General features: G+C 45.1%; 1 protein-coding gene across 2 annotated transcripts in view; it reads right to left on the reverse strand.

Moving 5' to 3' along the window:
• Nucleotides 1-420: 420 nt before the first annotated feature.
• LOC140396796 (ubiquitin-conjugating enzyme E2 D4-like) overlaps nucleotides 421-22,182 on the reverse strand; it is a 39,303-nt gene continuing 17,541 nt past the window's right edge. For both annotated transcript variants that reach the window (XM_072485519.1, XM_072485518.1), the window contains exons 2-7: nucleotides 12,138-12,201; nucleotides 7,100-7,131; nucleotides 6,937-7,014; nucleotides 6,751-6,856; nucleotides 4,718-4,811; nucleotides 421-2,632 (exon numbers count right to left, since the gene is read on the reverse strand). In XM_072485519.1, coding sequence (XP_072341620.1) covers nucleotides 2,587-2,632; nucleotides 4,718-4,811; nucleotides 6,751-6,856; nucleotides 6,937-7,014; nucleotides 7,100-7,131; nucleotides 12,138-12,201 — 420 coding nt within the window. In that variant the 3' untranslated portion in view covers nucleotides 421-2,586. The remainder of the gene's footprint in view (nucleotides 2,633-4,717; nucleotides 4,812-6,750; nucleotides 6,857-6,936; nucleotides 7,015-7,099; nucleotides 7,132-12,137; nucleotides 12,202-22,182) is intronic.

Genomic DNA, 22,182 nt, shown 5'->3' on the forward strand with positions numbered 1-22,182 from the left:
TGTATCCTTGGGCCAACAAACATTCAGGGCATCCTTTTTAAGATCTGTACCAGCCAATCTGACTGCAGACATCAACGTCACAGTCCAGGAGATAAAAGGAGTGAACTAATTGAGATGTTTGAGATGAATAACGGGGTTGATTGGTGCGACAGAGAAACACATTTCTTTTGTGGCAAAATCAGAATGAGGTTGTTTAGGCAGCATGACGGGAAACATTTCTTCAAATCGCCTCCCAGAAAACTGGGGGATCAATTGTAAATTGTAACGCCGAGATTGGTGAATTTGATTTGGAAGGCTATGAAGGATCAGAGAGAAATGGCGGGCTAATGGTCTTGAGACACAGGTCAACCACGATCGGAATGGTGGGAACAGCCCCAAGATGGCGAACATTTCACTTCAACAAAGACAATAAGCAACTAATTTACAGCAGAAACCAGCCACCAATTTATTCACATAGCATAGGAAAGGACTTTGCATATTCAAACAAACTGTTAAAAAAGACAAAACACTACATGGTACCAACAAAAAGAGGCTAGATCATTTAGTGAAAGCTGAGTTAAACCCCATCATTTTTATAAACTTAAAAACCATGTATATTTGATCTTTTTCATTCTCAATCCTCGTTTTTCATTCATTTTGAAAGAATACATTTCGCAAAGAGGCGTACAAACTGCTTTGAATCCGACATGAGATCGAGCAAGTGTGGCTGTGCACCGGGTAAAGTGCAGCAGGCACACATTTCAGTGCCATTCATTTACAAACTCACTTCGAACTCTCTGCGCATGGAATAGAATTCTGAATGCATCTGATATTTAAGTTAGCAGTTACCCCATTGGGTAACACATGGCAAGGGTCACTGACCTTCGAGGGCTAGTCTCCAGCCAGTTCACAGCCACTGGCATCAACCTACCCCGGGTTTAGGGTGAGGGTTACTCTGATTCATGGCCATGGACAGCAAGAGCATTCCTGCTGGTTCCAAACACAGTGGCTTGACACAAGGTCCTTGACTGAAATGACTGAAGAATCAAGCACTGTCCAAGTAATCATTGCTCTCTCACCTGCCTGAAATCTGAACCTCCAAAGTCGGTATAACCAAAAGGGAGCAATCCACAAGCCCCTTCCTAAAGGCAGGCTTCGAGTCTTTTGCATGCCACGCTGAGGTCTCAGGGTGTACCGGATGGATGACGTGGCATTGAAATGCACAAACCAGGAAGATGTCACTACAGCAGTGTTTTTTTGTCTCTTTGATCTCTTTTGAGTTAAGCCTTAGCAGGGGTGGCAATATCTGCGTTATAATCTGCCTAGGTGTTCCTGAACTTAAGATAGGAAAAAGGTCAGGTTTTGATTGCAATCCTGACTGTTGCCCATTGTCTGTTGCTGGTAAGTCGATGGTGCCTATTATCTATGAGCCTACCAGAATTCATTCATCTAATATCGGGGATCTGAGTTCATAATCTCACCCAGTATAGTGGAACCAAAGTCTGTTCTGCTGATGACTGCCAAGTCCCTGTTTCGAACCCTCAGTCCGGTCACAAGCAAGGGCCTACAGTACTGGTCAAAAACACACTCTTGGTTTCAAACAAACTATCTGGTGTGCGTCTCACAATTGTGCAGTAGGACCTCCCTGTCATTCGCAGCAGTCGTTCAGCAGTGGGGTGGGGGGGAAATCATCAAAAACATCCCATGGGTCCCTAATGATTCTGTGGGCAGTACAGCAAAGGCTAACAGATAAGGGAGACCCTGGTTCCGGTTCTGGCAGCTACGCTGGCCCTCAGCCCAGCCAGCCCTCTAAGGAGTACTTGGTCTAGGGGAGAAAGAGGATTCAGTAACCCGTGACAGGCACTGGCGAGCAAGCAGGAGGGAATGGGATGAGGCAACAAAGAACCAGCAGAGTGGCTGCTTGGGGCATCTGCACCAGCAGAGCTCATACACCTCAGGGCAAGAAAGTGGCATTCAAAGGATGTAGGGGTGGGGATTCAAAGCAAACTGCTTCATCGGTAAACAGCAGCCATACACCAGTTGATATCTGCAAAGGAGCATTCATTCCCAGCAAAGTTCAGCAGGTGCGTTGCAACCGTGTCGACACACGGGTTTGAATTGCACTATTCACTAAAACCGTGCTCAAGAGGCTCTGTGATTTCTATGTGTATATACAGACACACTTATATAATCTATATATAAAAAAAAAACACGCACTCGACAGGATGCAGTGCAGACAGCATAAATAGAGCAGGAAAACAAGCTTCACATTTCCAAAAAATAAACACTTACGTAGTTGCTATTCCCTCCCTCCTATCTGTGACTGGTAAAATGCTGGGGGACCAGCGAACAATTGACTGTGGTCACAGAAACTGGCGATAAAAAAGGAAATATATATATGTATATTTCAAAATACACATCCATATATGGCAGGCCGACTGCTCGAACCAGGCCAGAATGCCATAGCACTCAGACACAGGGCTCCTCACCCTTCACCAAGTATAAAATTCATTGTGAATGGCACATGGGATTCCATAAAACTGCAGCCAGCTTTTATTTTTGCATTCCAGATTATGTAAAGGAGTTACTATTTCTTGTCTGTCACGGTTACATTGCATATTTGTTTGTCCAATCTCTGGCCAGTTTGTTGTACCTGGAGAGAGAGAGAGAGAGAAAATTATATTTGAAAACTTCCTCAGTGTCCATCCACCCAATCAACTTGCAATAGCATTTGACTCTCGTAACACAACCTCAAGGAAGAGAGATCCTGGCCATGTCACCCCGACCCTTCCCCACCTCTCTCAGATCCTGGCCGTAGCCAATGCCACCCTCCACCACACGGGTCATGGCCACGATCTGAATCGCACACCAATTCTGGCTATACCCCATCCTCAAACATTTTTTTTTTGAAAATATTTTATTGAGGCATTTATAATTTTAACAATTTTAAACATCAGAATGTCAACAAAAACACAAACACAGCAATATAACCAACAACCCCCCCCCCGGGCACAGACCCCAGCCAACATGGCTTACACAAACAATGCCCCATTGGTTCTCCTATCCTTACTACTCTCTCCCATGCCCCCCCACCCGCTGGCAGCTTAATTTTTCTCGAAGTCGATGAATGGCTGCCACCTATGAGCAAACCCCTGCAACGGACCCCTCAAAGCAAATGTAATTTTTTTTTGAGTGTGAGAAACCCCGCCATGTCACAAACCCACACCCCCAACTTCAGGGGCTCAGTGTCCCTCAACCCTCGTAAGATCAGTCTCCGGGCCACCAGGGGGGCAAAGGCCAGGACGTCGGCCCCTCTCACACCCTGGGCTCCCGAGACTTCCGACACACCGAAGACCGTCACTGCTGGACTCGGAACCACCCTCACTTTTAAGACCTCTGACATGACGTCAGAAAACTCCTGCCAGAAACCCCTCAGCCTCGGGCATGCCCAAAACATATGGACATGGTTCGTACGACCTCCTCACACAGTGCCCACACCTATCCTCCACCTCCTCTAAGAACCTGCTCATCCGGGCCACAGGCATGTGTGCCCTGTGGACCACCTTAAACTGTATCAGGCTGAGCCTGGCGCACAACGAGGATGCATCAACTCTCCTCAGGGCGGGCAACACAGTGGCGCAGTGGTTAGCACTGCTGTCTCACGGCGCCGGGGTCCCAGGTTCAATCCCGGCTCTGGGTTACTGTCCGTGTGGAGTTTGCATGGGTTTGTGTCTGCGTGGGTTTCGCCCTCACAACCCAAAGGTGTACAGGGCAGATGGATTGACCACACTAAATTGCCCCTTATTGGAAAAGATGAATTGGGTACTCTAAATTTATTTTTTAAAACTCTCCTCAGGGCCTCCTCCCATAACCCGGCCTCCAACTCCCCACCCAACTCCTCTTCCCACTTTCTCTTCACCTCCCCTATCGGGGCTCCCTCCCACTCCATCAGCTCCTTATAGATCTTTGAGACATTCCCCTCTCTTACTCCTGTTCTCGACACTACCTTAAACCCCCAGAGCGGCAGGTACGGGAAGGTCGAAACCTGCCTCCGCACAAAATCCCTCGCCTGCAGATATCGGAACCCATTCCCCCCTAGCAACTCAAACTCCTCCTCCAGCTCCTCCAAGCTCGAGAAACCCTCATCAATAAAGAGATCCCCAAATCTCTCGATCACTGCCACCTCCGAAACCCCCCGCCCAGCCCCCTCGGAGCGAACGCGATTATCACATATCGGTGCTCGACCCCCCTCCTCTAACCCCATGTCCCATCCTCAATTTGGAGACAGATCTGCGCTCTGTTGCCATTACCTTGAAAGCAGTGTTTGAGATCTGCCTCATTTTGTTTAGGGTACAAGGTGCTTTTCATACACCTTCAATCAACGCCAGAGTCCCTCCTGAAGTTCTGACCAAAACCTAGTCCTCAAGGTGTAACCTCTGCATTTTGTGACTGAAATATTGGGAATTCTTTTGTTCAAACAATGCAGGTTAAGGGGTGGATGTGACAAAAGAGTTTCAAATTTCTGAATTAGGACAGGAGCGATTGGGACAAACTGTTCTGAACAAGGGATCCTAGCTACAAGTGTGGAGGACAATCTGGAATACTATTTGCATAAATCATTTAAGGAATCCCAACATTTGCATTAATGCACACTCCATGCTTTGATGTAAGCTCCAAAGTACTCAGTAAACAGGAAAGTAGTTCCACCCCAGGATGAGGAGCTGTGCTGAACACTTACTTCTCCCTGTCAGATTTGTAGGTGTGTGCAATCTCTGGTACCAAAGGATCATCAGGGTTTGGATCACACAGCAGCGAACAGATAGACAGAAGAACTGAAAGAAAGAGAAAAACATGGCAACACGTTACTTAACAACATGGTGCATTCTATGGATTGACAATTCAACCTTAATCTTAGTGCCTGAAATTCCCAACAGGTCAAGGGGGCAAGGATCAATCTGGGATGATGGACAAGGGTCAGCTTGTGTTTCCTCATACTTCCCAATTCCACTTCTGGGACCAGCTCCCATTGAAGCAGAAACAAAACTTGTGCTTGATCGCTAGCACAGACACAGTGGGCCAAAGGCCTGCTTTCTGTAAAACTCTATGACTCTATGATTTATCACTACAAAGACTGTCAAGCATGCTAGGAGAAATGCCAAATTGCCTTCATCTCCCTCAGTTCGAAACTGCTCATCAAGTTAGTGTCTGATTTTGAAAGCCCCATTTTCATTTCCTTTCTTTTCCTGGTAACTCAGTTGCTCTAACCCAAGCAATCAGCTTCACAATCCCTCTTCACTGTGTATGTGTAGACGTGGATATATAGACCACACTGTTCAAAATAATACATATGGCACATACAGAGATATATTTTCCATACTTAATTCTACCAAACCACAAGCTCTCAGGGTGGTAAAAATGAGGCACAAAACACCCCACTACAGTCAGCACCTTGTGTGTGTGGGTAATTGAGAGTTGCATGTGTCCGATACGAGAATTAACTTTCCAGCATCATTCCTCCCATTAAAATTCACTGAAGGGAAGGGAAGACTCAAGTACTTTCGCAATAAAAGAACTTTAATTATTGCCAGGTTACTCACTCCGAAAGTGGGTAACTATTTCCAGGCCTTAATGTTAAAGGCCAGGGGAGGGTGGCTTGGCCTGGGGCTAATGTGAAGGGGCAATGCGGCTGGCAAATGTATTTGTGACTGTGTGCCTCTTCCTAATATATGTGTAGATGTCGCTAGAAACGACGTAACTCTGTTTTTGCACCTATCCCACGGCAAAAAAAAGGGACATGAATATTATGAGAATGCTTATGGCTCCATGATGCTCTTGGGAGGTCACTGGGGATTCAAAAAGTTTGGGGAACCCTCTATCAAAACTCACCTCAATCCCCTTCGTTCACAACTTTCCAACCCTATTTTTTAGCCAACATCTCTTATTCCTGGAACCATTCTGGGTAAAATCTCCTCTGCACCTGCTCAAGGACTCTCACATGGCCTAACCAGAGCTTTTAAACAGTTCAGGGTGATTCCCTGCTTTTGTGTTAAACACCCCTATTTATGAAGCAGCAATCCCATATATTCCACTCACCACTCTGTCAATATGTCGCTACACGTGCCCCCAGGACTTCCTGGCCATGCGTATTGTGCCATTGAGAATTGTGCCATTATGTCTGTTTGCTTTTTTCCATTACTTCTACCCAAATGCATCACCTCTCACTTCTCTGTATTCAATTCAAGCTGCCAATGATCTGCCCATTCTGTTGGCCTCGATCGGCATCAGCCTCAGTTTTCCATCAGCTAAGTTGCAAATACAGCAAAATAAGCAGTGGTTCTTTTACTGAACCTTGTGGAACACCACTGTCTACCATCCTCCAGTCTGAAATACAACCATTTATCACAATTCATTGTTTTCCATCCGCAAGCCATTTTTAAAAATCCAAGTTCATTCTGACCATCTGATTCAATGAGCCTCAATTTTACTAACCAGCTTTTTACGTGGCCCTTTGTCACAACACTTTGTAAAATCCACATAAGAAAATATCCCCTACATTTTCTTCATCAACCTTCTTTGTTACTTCATTAAAAAATTCAATTAGATTTGGCAAGCGTGATCTTTCTTATACAAAGCCTTCCTGGCTCTCTTCAGTTAAATCAGACCCCAGCACAGAGACTAGGAACCTTTCTGGTCAACAGGATGAGTCGCCAGGCCTTCTGTTTATTCATAGAATCTTGCTGAACCAGGACAATGAAGAGAGGCTGCCCTTACCTTTTGACAATGTTAAAGCTGGAGACCATTGTGAGCGGAGAATATCAAGGCAAATGCTGCCATTACTGTTAATGTTTGGATGATAGATCTTTGTTGTAAATGAAACCTATGAGGAAGGAAAGACTATTACTCCCCCTGCATCAGGCACAGTGACAAAAGTTTGAATAACCAAGCTGTGGCTCTTACCTTAGGTGGCTTGAAAGGATAATCTGAGGGGAAGTGGATATTCAGAAAGAAGACACCACCTTGATAAGGGCTGTCACTCTACAATTAAACAGCAGAGAGTGGAGTCAATAAAAACATTGGCAGAGACAGTGAAAAGCACTTTGTACAAAGACAGGATACTTACTGGCCCCATGATAGTAGCTTGCCAGTGAAAATCTGTGAAAGAAAAGAGGACTGTGAATTGGCTTTTCTCTTAAGAGTCAGCAATTACTTCATTCCTGTTCTCTAATTCTCACTCTCTAAACCGAGGTTTCAATTTTCCCTAATCACTGGATAACCCAGGGTACAGCACTAGTGAGTGGATGTTAATGGTGGCAGCTCTGTGTTAAACAGCATCTGGTGTGCTTCAAGAGCCCCACTCAGGCACGGCAGTCTGTGTCGCATTTGCTGTAGAGGAACACAATGAACTGAGAAGGTGCATGAATTCACTGGCCTCTGTTTTCTTTGGCACTATCCTCAGCCAGCTCAGCTTCCTCATTCTGCTCATCTCTTCCAATGCCCTTCCCAAGTCAGCCTCCGGAAGTCATAGCCATTAGCCAAGATCTCCCAGTTGTTCATTTCATTGTCTGCAATCTTCATATTGCTCGTGGTAGAGGTATGGACATGCAGGAGGTCTTGATCCAGTGGTCAGTTCATAGAAGATGGTTGGGTATACAGCCGTCATCCATTCGATGAACGTAGCTGAGCCAGAGCTGATGTTGTTGTGTATGTTAACGGAACTAGAACGAGAGATCCAGGTTCTCAGAATTGGTGGACTTGTCCTGCCAAGAAATTACCGAAGATAGTTCTGAGACCATGATGGGTGGAAACCTAACTGCTCAGCCTTTTCTCCAGCCTGGAATATGTAGCCCAGGTCTCACCGCTGTAGGGGTGTGCTGAGGACACAGGCTTTGTGTTCTCAGTCAGGTTGCTGCTGTTCTACATTTTTATTCAGTCCATGTTGCCCTTGTCAGACTGCAGATCCTGGCTGAACGCATCCACCCCAAAGCCCAGTGCCGTTTCAGAACTGTAAGATCTACAATTGACCTGATCTTCTCAGTCCAGCATCTGCAAAAAAGGATGCTGTGAACAAAGGAAACTCTATATACAGTCTTCCTCAATCCAACCAAGGCATTCGACCATGGGAGCAGAGACACTATGTGAGCTGGAGAAAGCTGGCTGCCCACCAAAGCTGCTCAATGTAATCCCCTCTTTCCATAACAACATGATGGGGAAGGTCAGCTATGACAGGCCAACACTGGAGCCCTTTGAGATCCACTGTGGAGTCATCAGGATGTATTGTGGCACTGACGCTCTTTGTCATATTCTTCTTTTGGTTATCATAGGCCTTCACGCCTACAGAGGGTGTCGATTTACGTACCAGGACTGACAGAAAGCTATTTCGCCTTGCTCGTCTGAAATCCAAGATAAGGGTGGGCCAAGTTTTCATCAGAGTTGTTGAACGCTTATGGTCTCACACTGGCATTCCATAACAAGCAATCACTTCAGCGGCAAACAACCAGACTCTCTCACACCTGTAAAGAGTGACCACCAGCATCAGGAAGGCACATGTCATGGTCCAGGAAATTGTCGTACCACTATCTTTTAGCAGTAACAGTGTAACGTTGAAAGTTGCTGGTGGCCTCACTTACCAAGGCACCACAATCACCAGCAATCTATCCCTTGATACTGAAATCAACACATGCATCACAAAGTCTGCAGCTGTTACATCAAAGCTGAGTGTACAGGTATGTCACTGATTCCACTGGGATACAGTATTGGTGGGGGCAGGGTTGCCTATAAATTGTGCTCATATCTGCTGAAAAAAATAGCCCAATGTTGTTACCCAGTCTCACCTTTGTGGAAAGGGTACAACAGATGAGTGCACATCGGCATATACATTCTATTTGTGCTTAGAAATCGGAATGGAAAAAGCTGACAGGAATTATGTGCATACGAGATATTTTGAACGTCTTCAGCATAGAGATCATTTCACAAAACGAAAATGTTTGAGCTGATTACACCTACAGGAGCAGTGCATTACCTCCACTTTTAAGGCATTATAGACATTTACTATAAATCCTGATTTCAGACACCTGCAGAAAACAGCTATTTCTCACCTTCATTAAAATACAGGAGACATATGCAAGTGGCACCTGGAATGCAAAATCGTGTCAAAACTTTTAACACTCAGGGAGCGCTTCCCACCGTGAGTGTTCGAGTCAGCAATGAAGTCACTGTTTCAGAAGTAATGGAGCTGCTGGTGTAATTGAGTGGAGCCATGACCAAAATCCTTTTCCACTTTTCCTTCTTATCAATGATCTCTGTCGCAATACTTACTGTTAAATTTAGCACTTCAATTTGATCCTCTTTCCCTACCAGTATTGTAACTGAGTGTCATAGAATGACAGAGCTGCATCCACCAGTGCTACATTCCAGTGTTCAGCAAAGGTCCTTGCTTAGTATATTAGCTCATTTCCAATCAAAAACGAACAGAAAGGAAAACGACAGCCAATGCAAAATTAATTCTTAGGTGCTCAAAAAGATGGTCCTTGCTTTCTTTGCCTGCTTGTGGTCAATTATTTGTACGTGTTTGCCCTCAATGGACAATACCTGCATTGGACGCAGGACAGAGGAAGTTCACTAGGTGGACTCTTGGGCATAAGGGGTTGTCTGCTGAGGAAAAGCAGAGCAGTTGGGCGGTACTCAAGAAAAATGAGATCTTACAAAAACATAAAGGATCCTGAGGGGACTCGCCAGAGGGTTTAAGTCAGAGATGAGAAGGAATTTCTGTCTCAGACCCATTGATCTTTGCAGTGCTCTTCCGCTTGAAGCAGTAAAGAATATATTCAGGGTTTAGTTAAACAGATTTTTGATCTTCAAGAGCATCAAAGGGGCAGGCAGGAGTGTGGACTGGAGGCCACAATCTAATTAGCCACGATCTTATTGAATGGCGCAGCAGGCTTGATGGGCTGAAGGGTTCCCTTGTTCCTGTTATGACGTGATTCTGCACAAAAACGGCAAATCCTTCTGAATTAATACGTACTTGATTGTCGCCAACTTGCATTAATACGCAGGACACTAAGGGAATGTGTCAACGGGCAATAGACATTGTTTCGATTCGTCATTGTCCTGCACTGTACAGAACAAATCAAGATCCACAAACAGGATCCAATTGCATCAGAGCAGGTCGAACACAGTTTCTCCCCATTTCGCAGTCATAAACTTGGTCTTTGATTCCAATGTTAACACCTATTGGGCAACAATGGCGGCGTGGTGGAATCTTTTAATGGCGACAAGGTATGTTTACAGGGTGGCAAGTGTACACAGGTAGTTAAAAATAAACACCGACATAGAAAGTTTATAGAAAGCCTGATGGGTAGAATATACAGACATTGGATTGTCAATTAAAATAATAAATAGTATTGCACTGCACAAGTCCTGCAGCAAACTTCCTTAATATACAGCATAGATATCGCTTGCCAAGTGCTAATGCAGTATTATTCATTTTAATATAAACATATATGATAGGGGCTGGTTTAGCAGTGCACTAAACAGCTGACTTGTAAAGCAGAACAAGGCCAGCAGCGCGGGTTCAATTCCCATACCAGCCTCCACGAACAGGTGCCAAATGTGGCGACTAGGGGCTTTTCACAGTAACTTCACTGAAGTCTACCTGTGACAATAAGCGATGATGATTATTATTATAGTGCCTACCTGCATAGGTAATTCAGTCATCCTGTTTCTGTCACATTTCACAAGTGTGTCTAATCCCACCATAACTCCAGAAATTTCACATAATCTGAGCAGTGCAATGTACTTTATTCCCTAAAATGCATTTGTGTCATCTGCATTGATACAACATTTTCATCCACTTCTGGCCACTTATTGCAGTCATTTTTCTTCAAATCATTTGAAAAAGGTGCAGGACAAATTTCAAAAGCTTCACTTTCAACTACACACTAATTACTGCATCCCTCTTGCCCCCTCAAAAAACACTGCCTCATGTCTATTCTGTGAGAAACAGAGAGAACCATATTGAACATGTGTAATCAGAGATGTCTTGACGCACAAGAGGAGAAACAAATGAACAAGCCACAAATGAGACTTGGAAAGTGGAAAACATGCAATAGCTTGCAAGAGAAGGTCAGAGCGTAAATAGAAATAATGAATTATCACGTCAATGAAGGTAAAAGGCAGCTGGAAGGGATTTGCTTATCAGGCTAATTCTAGTTTTGTGTCCATGTTTATGTCAGTCATGTGAGAGTACCTTTAAGAAATAAGTGTTTATAAATGGGTGTGTATATAAATATCTGTAGTGAGAGTACTTTTAAGAAATGGGTGTTTATTACTGCAGTGATGTCAGAGAGTGGGTGGAGCTGGGCTGTGTCAGCTTTTTTCTTTCGTTTTAGGCTGTTTGCTACAGCGTGTGTTTTAGTTTCGTTTTCGTTGGAGCTGAAGCCAGACCAAGCAGGGGTACTGCTGTTCTCTCTGCCTTCAAAAGACTATCTCTTGATCATTTGGTGAATTCAGAATTATAAATGTTTTCAGTAGTGAATGTAAACCTGATGTGCTTCTGTTGAAAGGTGTTTCTTTTGTCTTCTGTTGTTTGGGAAGTTATTAAGGATTACTTTGTGTTGTATTCTTTGGGGGTTGCATTTGAATTAATGGTTGCTAAGATGTTCACTATGTTTCAAAAAGGTTAACTTGAGTTCATAAAATAAACATTGTTTTGCTTTAAAAAATATTTTTCCATTTCTGCTCTACCACACCTGTAGAGTGGGCCGTGTGCTCCCCACAGTCTAGTAAAAGTTGTGGGTCAGGTGAACTCCATGATACACTTTGGGATTCTCTAAATCCTGGCCCATAACAGTCATGAAACCATTCATCCGGCAACTGACACTATTGGGCTAATGTCACAACATCAAGGTTTAAATTGAAACTTATTTAGAAAACATTAGATCAAAGTTCCTTCGAACTTCAACTTTGAGACTAATTAGTGACCAATTAAAATAACCTTTCGCCAAAAACCTCTGTTAAAACACCTTATTTCCTACTCTGGAAGAACAGAAAAAAATGGACCCATTTTTCAAACTTTTCTTCATCCCAGGTAAACTGAAATGGAAATCTTGTGCTTGACTGAACACTGAATAAAAACATTCCTGGAAGTTCTATGTACTTACAGTCATCTCCTACTGGACCTGCTGAACAAAGTGCTGGAGGGTCACGCTCCAAGTCCTGGTATTCCTGGTGAAGAATAAATAACAAATTTAAGACACACCAGCTTCATTTGAACGCAATTCTCAACATACAGGTTCAGCAATACATTATAATAATCTTTTATTGTCACAAATAGGCTTATATTAACACTGCAATGAAGTTACTGTGAAAAGCTCCGAGATTCACATTGAGAGCAACGGTTGGGCTGCAGACAAGAATCCCCACAGTAATAGCCAAGTAATGAGGATTAACAAGAAGATGCAAGTGAAGAGGGGACTTCATTTTAGAACGGACCCAGTGATGATACGTTGAATTATATTTGCAGGTATTCTCAAAATTCGAAGAGGAGGAGGTAGAAACCTTTTTTAAAAAAAAAAAATTGGGGGCTTTTGAGAAAATAGCAACCCAAAAGGAAAGTGAGCATTACCCATGCAACATAAATTGACTTAAGTAGGCACAGGAAGTTTGTGTTTCTCTTGTGGGAGAGGGTGTCCAGGGTTCTTGTGGAAGGGGAAGATCACATTTTCTTCAACTTATGTAGCCAAACCCATAACTATCTTAAGGGACACAGGTACTACTCAAACTCTCATGCTCGAGAAGGATTTGGTTTGCCCTTCAGTGTTCAATGAAAGCTACGGTATTAGTGAATGGGATAGATGGGAGATTATATCCAAGTTCCATTGTATAATGGAGTGGGGTGATTTAATGTCAGGCCCAGTAGTTGTCAGGTGGTTAAGAAATTCCGAGTGAAAGGAGCACGGTGGCTCAGTGATTGGCACTGATGCCTCACGGCGCCGAGGTCCCAGGTTTGATTCCGGCTCTGGGTCACTGTCCGTGTGGAGTTTGCACATTCTCACCGTATTTTCCTCACAGAAATTTGTCAAAGGTAAAATCTAGTAGAGAACCAGATTGAGAACTTCAAGACCGAATGTGATCTCAAGAAAGGAGTCCGAATCCAATAGCAACAACAGCGAAGAATATTCAGATGAGAGTTCGGAATCCAATTTGGATGATAAACTGCTAATAGCAGACCTGTCACTAACTGATGTTGAACAGATGGCAGGTAATTCTTCCAAAACTGGGAAAGAAGACATCAAATTGGAAGGAGAAAGTGAATTGGACTTTTCTAAAAGTAATTTGATACAGCCTCTTGCAGTTTTTCAGGGCGAGGACAGCAATGACAGGGAGGTGATGCCAAGCAAAAGGCGGGTTAACCCACATCCTTTTAAAGACTCACAGTGCCTCTTCACGGTAAAGGAAGCAAATATCAAAGGAGATGAAATAATTAGTGATCAATTCCTTTTGAAAATAAGGAAGTTGGATGGAGAACCATGCAGTGATTCTTCAACCATATCTGTTAACAAAAAACAGAAAGTTCACAGAACCAATAATATCCTATCCTCAGATTCTGAAAGTAAAGAACAGTTGAAATCTGGAAAGCACAAATTAAACAAGTCCGTATTACGAAATGGGGATACGAGCTATGATTACGAAGACTCCGATGAAGAGGTAAAAGCTGTAAGACAAAGAATGGTGCATATAAAGCCAACCACCTTTGCAAAGATTGAATCCTCAGTTTTGTGTTGCAGAAAGTAACCACGTGAAATAACAACGAAAATGTAAAGCTGGGGGGGGGGGGGGGGGGGGGGGGTAATTAAAGATATGAATTAATTAAAAACAAACCAAATATTACTCTCAGTATTGACAACACTGTTGGTAGTTTGGCTGCAGAAAATCCTTGAAGTTTGGATAAACATTCATTGAACAATCGGGAAAGACCGACTGCGAGAGACTGAGACAGAAATGCAGAAGAAACTCATTCAGGAGACTCTCTCCAACTTGGGAGGCACATTCTCTTTGATTTTATAAACAAGAGGGAAAACAAGTCACTATTTGAAGATTTCAGAGAGGTTGTAAAACCAAAAATGCAAACCTATCAGTAGGATAAGAGAGAGAAGATCTAATAAAGATACTGAAAGAATATAGATAAAGTTGTTGGGGAATATCAGGGTGCATTCCGTTAACTAATCATTTTTTTAAAAATAATTTTTATTCTCCTTCTTTTTCACATTTTCTCCCAAATTCACACCCAACAATAAACAATAATCAGTAACAAATATGTCAATCCCCATATCAATAACAACAATCCCATCCTCGCACCAAACCCCAGACCTTGGCCCGCATGTTAACATAAACAAATGACAGAGGAATCAGGAATCACCCATAGTCGCCATTAACACAGCCCCCCTCCCCCCAACCCTCCCAGCCCCCAACCCTCTAATGTTCGATGTGATCCAATTCACGAAAGCGCATAATGAATAACGCCCATGAATGGTAGAATCCCTCCATCCTTCCCCTCAGTTCAAATTTGACCTCTTAAAGCGTCAAGAATTCCAGCAGGTCCCCCCGCCACGCCACGGCTCCGGTAACTAATCATGATGTAGACATACAAAACTCTGAACCAGTAAATCCACATCCGTAAAACCATGGAGATTGTCTCAGTTAAAGGCTGAAATACAGTGCATGTGGATATGTTGCAGAAACAAGCTAAAACACTGTAGTCCGGCAAGTAGAGTTTGGGAGATTGAAGGCCATGCTCATGGGCAAATCGCTGGCCACCCTGGACTTTTCAGACCATTTAAAATGACCGATGATGCCAGTCACCCGGGAGTAGGAGCAGTGTAACCAGCCCTTCGGCACTTTTAAGTATATGTCCGTCATGACAGGAAACAAAGCTTAGTTTATACAGACCATAATCCACTTGCATTCATAGAAACTGGCTTAGATGTGGGACTTTTGGGGGACCAAGTGTTCTGTAACAAAATTGAAACGGTAATTAAGGACTATGTAGGTTTCAACTGTACGGGTGAGGCAGCTGTCTGGGAGGCTCGAAAGGCGTGAGGGGTGAGGTGATTTTGTTTAAGGCCAGGGTGGACAAAGAGGAGAGGTTAGAGCGGCAGAGGGTAATAGATGAGATGTTGGAGTTAGATAGGAGTTATGCAGGAGATGGGGACCCAGCAAAGCTGGAAAAGAGGAAGGAACTACAGGCGAGCTTTGACCGACTATCTACCAGGAAGGCGGTATGCCAACTGAGACGAGCAAGGGGTGCAGTTTACAAAAATGGAGATAAGGCAGGTCAACTCCGGAGGGAAGCAGCGGTAACGGAAATTATGCAGGTGAGGAATAGGGCAGGTGTGGCTCCGGATCTGATTAACAAGGTTTTGGGGGAATTTTTGAGAGGTTGTACAGGTCAGAGCCACCTGGGGGAGACCGTGAGATGCAGGAATTTCTAGATGGGTTGGAGTACCCGAGGTTAGGGGAGGGGGACAGCGCTACTTTAGAAAGAGCGATAGTGGAACAGGAGATAAAGGATGCGTTTGGGAGGATGCAGTCGGGGAAGGTGGCTGTTGTTGCTATTGGATTCGGCCGGATGAGTTTCCTCAGGATCGGTTTGCAGGACTGAAGGAGCTGGAAGCGAAGTATGGGCTAGTAGTGGTTCACGGGGCTATTTTGGAAGAGGAGAAGGCACCACTGGAAGGGATCAAAGCAAAGTGGGAAGAGTTGGGAGAGGATATGGAGGTGGGGTTCTGGCACGATGTTGAGGCTGATACAGCCGAAGGTGGTATACAGGGCACACCTCACGAGGGCGAGGATGAGCCGATTCTTTGAAGGAGTCGAAGATGTGTGTGTGAACGTTGTTTGGGGGGGGGGACGCTAATCACATTCATATGTTTTTGGTCCTGTCCAAAGCTGGAGAATTACTGGAAGGAGGTTTTTCGGGTAATTTTTTTAAGTGGTGCACGTGAAACTGGGCTCAGGCCCTCCCCTCAGGATATCATATTCGGGGTGTCGGACCAGCCAGGGTTGGAAACAGCTGCAGAGGCAGATGTTGTAGCCTTCGCCTCATTGATTGCCTGAAGGTGGATTGTGATAGGTTGGAGAACAACCTCTCCACCCTGTACCCTGGCCTGGGGACCTGTTGGAATTTTTGACTCGAGAAGGTGAAGTTTGAACCGAGGGGCAGGATGGAGGGACTCTACAATTCATGGGCATTATTCATTAAGCACTTTCAAGAACTGGATAATATTGAACATTAGGTGGGGTGGGAGGGGGGGGGGGCTGTATGTGTTAATGGCTACTATGGGTGATTCCTGATTCCTTTTTTATGATGCGGGCTAATGTTTGGGGTTTGGTGGGAGGATGGGATCGTTGTTATTGATATGGGGATTGACATATTTGTTACTGATTATTGGTTATTGTTGGTGTAAATTTGTGAGAAAATGTGAAAAAGGAGAGAAAAAAAATATAATTTTTTTTTAAAAACCCGGAACGCAAGATTATACCGTTGGAGGCTTATTTTACAACAGCTCAGTGGTAAATTTGTATACATGCCTGGAAAAGATAATGTGATTGCGGATGCTTTGTGACAGGTTTAAGGGCTGACTAGTTACCAATGTAGAGACTGGGAAGGGAACTTATATAAGGGGGATGGATATGTTTGTGTCTTGCACACCTCAATGAAATGTCGTATTCCTGATGTTTCATTTCTTTTCGGGAATTCCCTTAATTTTTGCGGTCATCATTTTTGATCCACGGATGCCTAATGGACGTGTATTTTTAGATCGAGCAGCATAGAAAATCCGGAATTCTATAAGTTGCAACAGAGTATATGGTGCTGCTAGCTTTGTATAGCAACGCTCAGACTCTGTGACACCCAAGAGATGGAGTGGGACTCGGTTCAATTGGTTGTCTGGTGGCCAATGAATACAGTTACTGGGCTGTATTCTGCCCAGTAACAGGTGGTGATTAGATTGTGCCCGAGTAGGATGATTTCCAAAGACCCAAGAAAAGCAAAGTTAAGACCTGGACACACACAAAGGTTGTGAGTTGATGTATTTTTGAACCTGCAGAGACCTAAATGAATCTACAATGAAAACCTCAAACTGAAAGCAAAGTTTGAAGAGGAGAAATCTCCTTCCTCTATGAGGGTGGGCAAGTTAACTGGAGTGGGGGATCAGGAATTAGATAAAAGCTAACCAGCTGTATTTGTTGCATATTTCATTAGAGTTCTTGTGGTAAATAAAAAGTAATTGTGTAAATTTACAAACCTGGTGACTGTAATTATTGGGCAGCCTCGGACTCGGGATTATTTGTTAATTCAATTGTGTTGCGTCTCCGGATCAAGAACGCCTGGAATTGACCGCGCCCCAAGCCCAGGATGTCGTAACATTTACTATAAAATGATCACAATTAGTCGGAGACATCAATTCTGGATTTCATGACCTCTCCTTAGAAGCTACAAAAACAGTTGTAGCAGCTGTTTCAAGTTTCCTTCAGAGATTTGGGGCTGTTTAGCATTTACTATCAATACATGTCCCAAAAGAGCAGGAGAAATTCAATCCAGCTAACTACCTCCTAGGCAGTCTAATTTGAATCATCAAACGGATGGGCCATGTAAGTGGAAGCACTTACTAGCCAACACTCAGTTTGGGTTCTGCCAGGGAAGTCAGCTTTGCACCTCATTTATAGCCTTAGTCCAAACATTGCCAAAAGAGCTGTGTTCAATAAGAGATGAGAGTGACTTGTCATCAACATCAAGGCTGTGCGTGGAATCAATGGGTCCCATATTGAACTAAGTCAATGGGAATTGGGGGAAACTTTCCGAGCACAAAGAACGATGGTTGTGGTTTTCAGCGTCTGGACAGCACTGAATTCCTCAGAGCCATGCCTGAGACCCAACTATATTCAATTGCAACATCGATGACCTTTCCTCCATTGCAAGGTCAGAAGTGGGACTGTTTGCTGCTGATTGGCGCAGCACGGTGGCGCAGTGGTTAGTGCTGCTGCCTCACGGCGCCGAGGTCCCAGGTTCGATCCTGGCTCTGGGTCACTGTCCATGTGGAGTTTGCGCATTCTCCTCGTGTTTGCGTGGGTTTCGCCCCCACACCCAAATATGTGCAGGGTAGGTGAATTGGCCACGCTAAATTGCCCCTTGAATGGAAAAAATTAATTGGGTGCTCTAAAATTTTTTTTAATGTTTGCTGCTGATTAGTGTGCACCTTCATTTACAATTCTTCAGATAATGAAGGAATCACTGCCCACATGCAGCAAGACCTGGACAAAATTGTGCTCATTAGTGACAACTAAGATTCATTCCACACCAGTACCAAGCACCAACCAGCTTAAACAGTCATTCTTCCCAGCAACCGTGCATGATGGCAGCAGTAGTGCGACCTGGAAGATGCACTGCATCAGTTTGACAGCAACTTAAAATTATTAATTGGAAAGAATACAACAGCAGAGTATTTAGAAACACATAATTATATTATTATTAATATTATTATTATAACATAATCAAGCACTTAATCAGTATGGCTTCAGAAATATGAAATCATGCCTGACAAATTTATCAGAATTCTTTGAGATGGTAATTTTGTGAGGGCCACGAAGAATCCAGCACGTGTTTTAAGGATACAAAGAAATAACATTTATTTACAAAATATATATACAACAGCAGCAGCAACTTCGCTTGCTGCTCACTCCTTCCTGGCTGGTTCCAAACTGGCCAGCTTTATTTATACAGGGAGTCTGCTAATGATTTCTCCACCCCCTCATTGGGGAAGCTCATACTCCCACAGGATTGTGGGTTGTCATTAGTCATTAGTCCCCAGCCAATGGTAAGCAGGCAGGTTATAACATCCCTCCCATCCCAAAGTCCAAGGAATCCACCAAGACCCTGGCGAAGGAGGGTGTCGGACTGGTTTTGTCGCAGGCCGGACATCATTTGCACGAGGCGCTGGATCGGGCGGCTTCTAACGAGACGGAGACCGGCGCTTCCGCGATGAACGATGTATCGGTTGTACATCCACGGCCCATGGATTCCCCCACTGATGCGTCCTGTGTTTCCATCTCGGAGTCAGAGTCTGCTGCCTCCGTCATCTCAGCGTCTCTATCTCCGCGCGGTTTGTAATAATCTGCGCAGGCTTTGAGTGAAACACCAGAGGAAGATTGTGAGGACTACTTTCCATTGTGTCTGGTCTCTGTGGCTGTAGAAATTAACTCCATTTCCACAGGGAATCTTTGGAAGGGATAGTCTTCTGGACCGAACGTGGTCAACATGTTTGCGCTGGAGCCGACCCTGGGCTTGCACCAGGTAAGAGATAGGGCCCGTTTGGTGAAACATTATGCCAGGGACCAATTGGGCACCACCAGCAAAATTCCGAATGAACACTGGGTCACCGGGCGCAAACTGGTGAATCGGCCGATGCCGAGAAAAAACCATGTCCCTGCTGTTCTTGTGTGCGGTGTACTTTTGCGCCAATGTCTGGGAAAACCATGCTAAGGCGGGTGCGTTCTGTGGGAGCTACCCTAGTCACCGCATGGGGGTGGTCCTATACGAAAACAAAAATCGAGCCAGCCTCGTGTCCATTGACCCGGAAGACTGCTTACTTAGGCCTCGTTTGAATGTCTGCACTGCGCACTCCGCCAACCCATTTGAAGCCGGGTGGTAAGGGGCAGTGCGGATATGGCGTATGCCATTCATCTTCATGAACCTCGCAAACTTGTGAATGGAGTGCCGTTGTCCGTGTCCAGCACCTCGGGGAGGCCGTGCGTACTGAAAGACAAACGCATCTTCTCGATTGTTGCGCAGGACGTTGTGCCTACCATCTTATGCACCTCTAGCCATTTAGACTGGGCATCGATTAATAGAAGGAACATGGATCCTTGAAAAGGGCCGGCGAAATCCGCATGCAAGCGTGCCCAAGGCCGCCCTGGCCATTCCCAGTGATGTAGGGACGCAGTCGGCGGAAGCTTCTGATGCTCCTGGCAAATGGAGCAGTTTTGGGCCACCTTCTCAATGTCGGTGTCGAGGCCTGGCCACCAGACATAACTCCGGGCCAACATTTTCATTCTGGTCACGCCTGGATGCCCATTGTGCAAGTCTCCTGGTATCAGCTCCTGTCCTTTATCCGGGACAATCACACGCGTCCCCCACAAGAGGATGCCGTCTTCCACGCTGAATTCTGACGGCTTGGAGGAAAATGCCCGCAACTCTCCTGGGAGCTGTCTACGCTGCCCACCATACAGGACTATGTGCCGAACCTTTGACAGGACTGGCTCCGTCTGGGTCCACTCACGGATCTGTGATGCCGTGACAGGCAAGGCGTCCATAAAATTTAGGGCTGCAACCACCTCACCGATCATGGGGGTCAACATGGGGCTGGCCGATAAAGGCAATCGGCTCAGTGCGTCAGCATTCGCTATCTGCGTTCCTGGTTTGTGCTCCAGAGGATACTCGTATGCAGCAACAAAGCCCAGCGCTGGATCCGTGCGGAAGCAATGGGCCGTATTGGCTTATCCTCTCTGAAAAGTCCCAGCAGGGGCTTGTGATCAGTTACGACAGTGAAGTGGCGGCCATACACGTACTGGTGGAAATGTTTCACCACAAAGGCCACTGCCAGGCCTTCCTTCTCGATCTGCACGTACTTTTTCTCTGCTGCAGTCAATGTGCAGGAGGTGAAAGCTATCGGTCGCTCGGCCCCATTCTCCATCTTGTGGGACAGGACGGCCCCAATACCATACAGGGATGCATCACGTGACGAGCAAAGGCTTTCCAGGATCACAGTGGGTTAGTAACGCAGACAACGACAATTGTTGTTTTACCCGCCGGAAAGCGGTTTCTTGCGGCTGACCCCAAACCCAGGTGTGATTTTTGTTTCGCAGAAGGTGCAAAGGGGCCAGTGTAGTTGCCAGATTGGGGAGGAACTTCCCGTAATAGTTTACGAGGCCGAGAAAAGAACGAAGATGCGAAGTGTCAGTCGGGGTGGGGGCCTGTTGAATCGCGCACACCTTCTCTGCGACGGGGTGCAAACCTTCGCAGTCCACCCGATAACCCAGGCAGAGTACTTCCTTCGCCTGAAAGACGCACTTTGTGCGACGTTAACGGACTCCAGCCTCCAAAAAGCGTCTAAGGACAGCCGCCAGATTTTCCAAATGTTCCTGCTCTGACGTCCCTGTGATCAACATCATCGAAGTAGACAGCGACATGCGCTAAACCTCGCAAAATGTCCTCCATAACACCTTGAAAAATAGCGCAGGCAGAGGATACTCCAAAGGGAAAACGTGTATATTCATACAGGCCCCGGTGTGTATTAATCGTTACATATGGTCGGGAGGCAGGATCCAGCTCCAACTATCGTGGACGGGGTTGGGTTAAAATGTTGCCCCACTAAGTTCACAAGTTCGTCAAACGTTTTGGTGTCCACGCAGCTGGGTACGTAAGGCTCCTAATCACCCCAAACGTATGCGGGCCGCAGGCGGTGGGCAATAGGACCACCTGCCGCTCGTTTTTGGTGATGTTGGTTGCCCGGAAATAGTAACGCATCCGTTGTGCGTACTGGTTCCAGCTTTCCAGCGCAGCATCAAAAACATCCAAACGTCCGTACAGAGGCATGGTGTAATAGAAAACAACTTCCAACCTGTATCCAACAAAAATCCAGGGAGGTGGCTTCAGCAGTGTAGACAGCTATTCACTTTAACCCTTGCCGCCAGTTTTGTGAGGGCCACGAAGAATCCAGCACGAGTTTTAAGAATACAAAGAAATAACATTCATTTACTATAACATATATATACAACAGCAGCAGCAACTTCGCTTGCTGCTCACTCCTTCCCGGCTGGTTCCAAACTGGCCAGCTTTATCTTTACAGGGAGTCTGCGAATGATTTCTCTGCCCCCCTCATTGGGGAAGCTCATACTCCCACAGGATTGTGGGATTGTCATTAGTCCCCAGCCAATGGTAAGCAGGCAGGTTATTACAGGTAATGAGTAGTAAACTAAAATATTGAGGTTTCGGTCCAGTATCCTATGGGGTATGGAGTCTGGTCTAGGATCATAATTACTCTAAATCTGTGTCCCATGGCTACCAATCCTCCTGCTACTGGAAACAATTTCTGTTTATTTACTCTTCTCAGAACTGATCCTATTGTTGAACACATTTTGAACAACTGA

This window comes from Scyliorhinus torazame, chromosome 20 (genome assembly GCF_047496885.1).
Source record: "Scyliorhinus torazame isolate Kashiwa2021f chromosome 20, sScyTor2.1, whole genome shotgun sequence".
Lineage (NCBI taxonomy): Eukaryota > Metazoa > Chordata > Chondrichthyes > Carcharhiniformes > Scyliorhinidae > Scyliorhinus > Scyliorhinus torazame.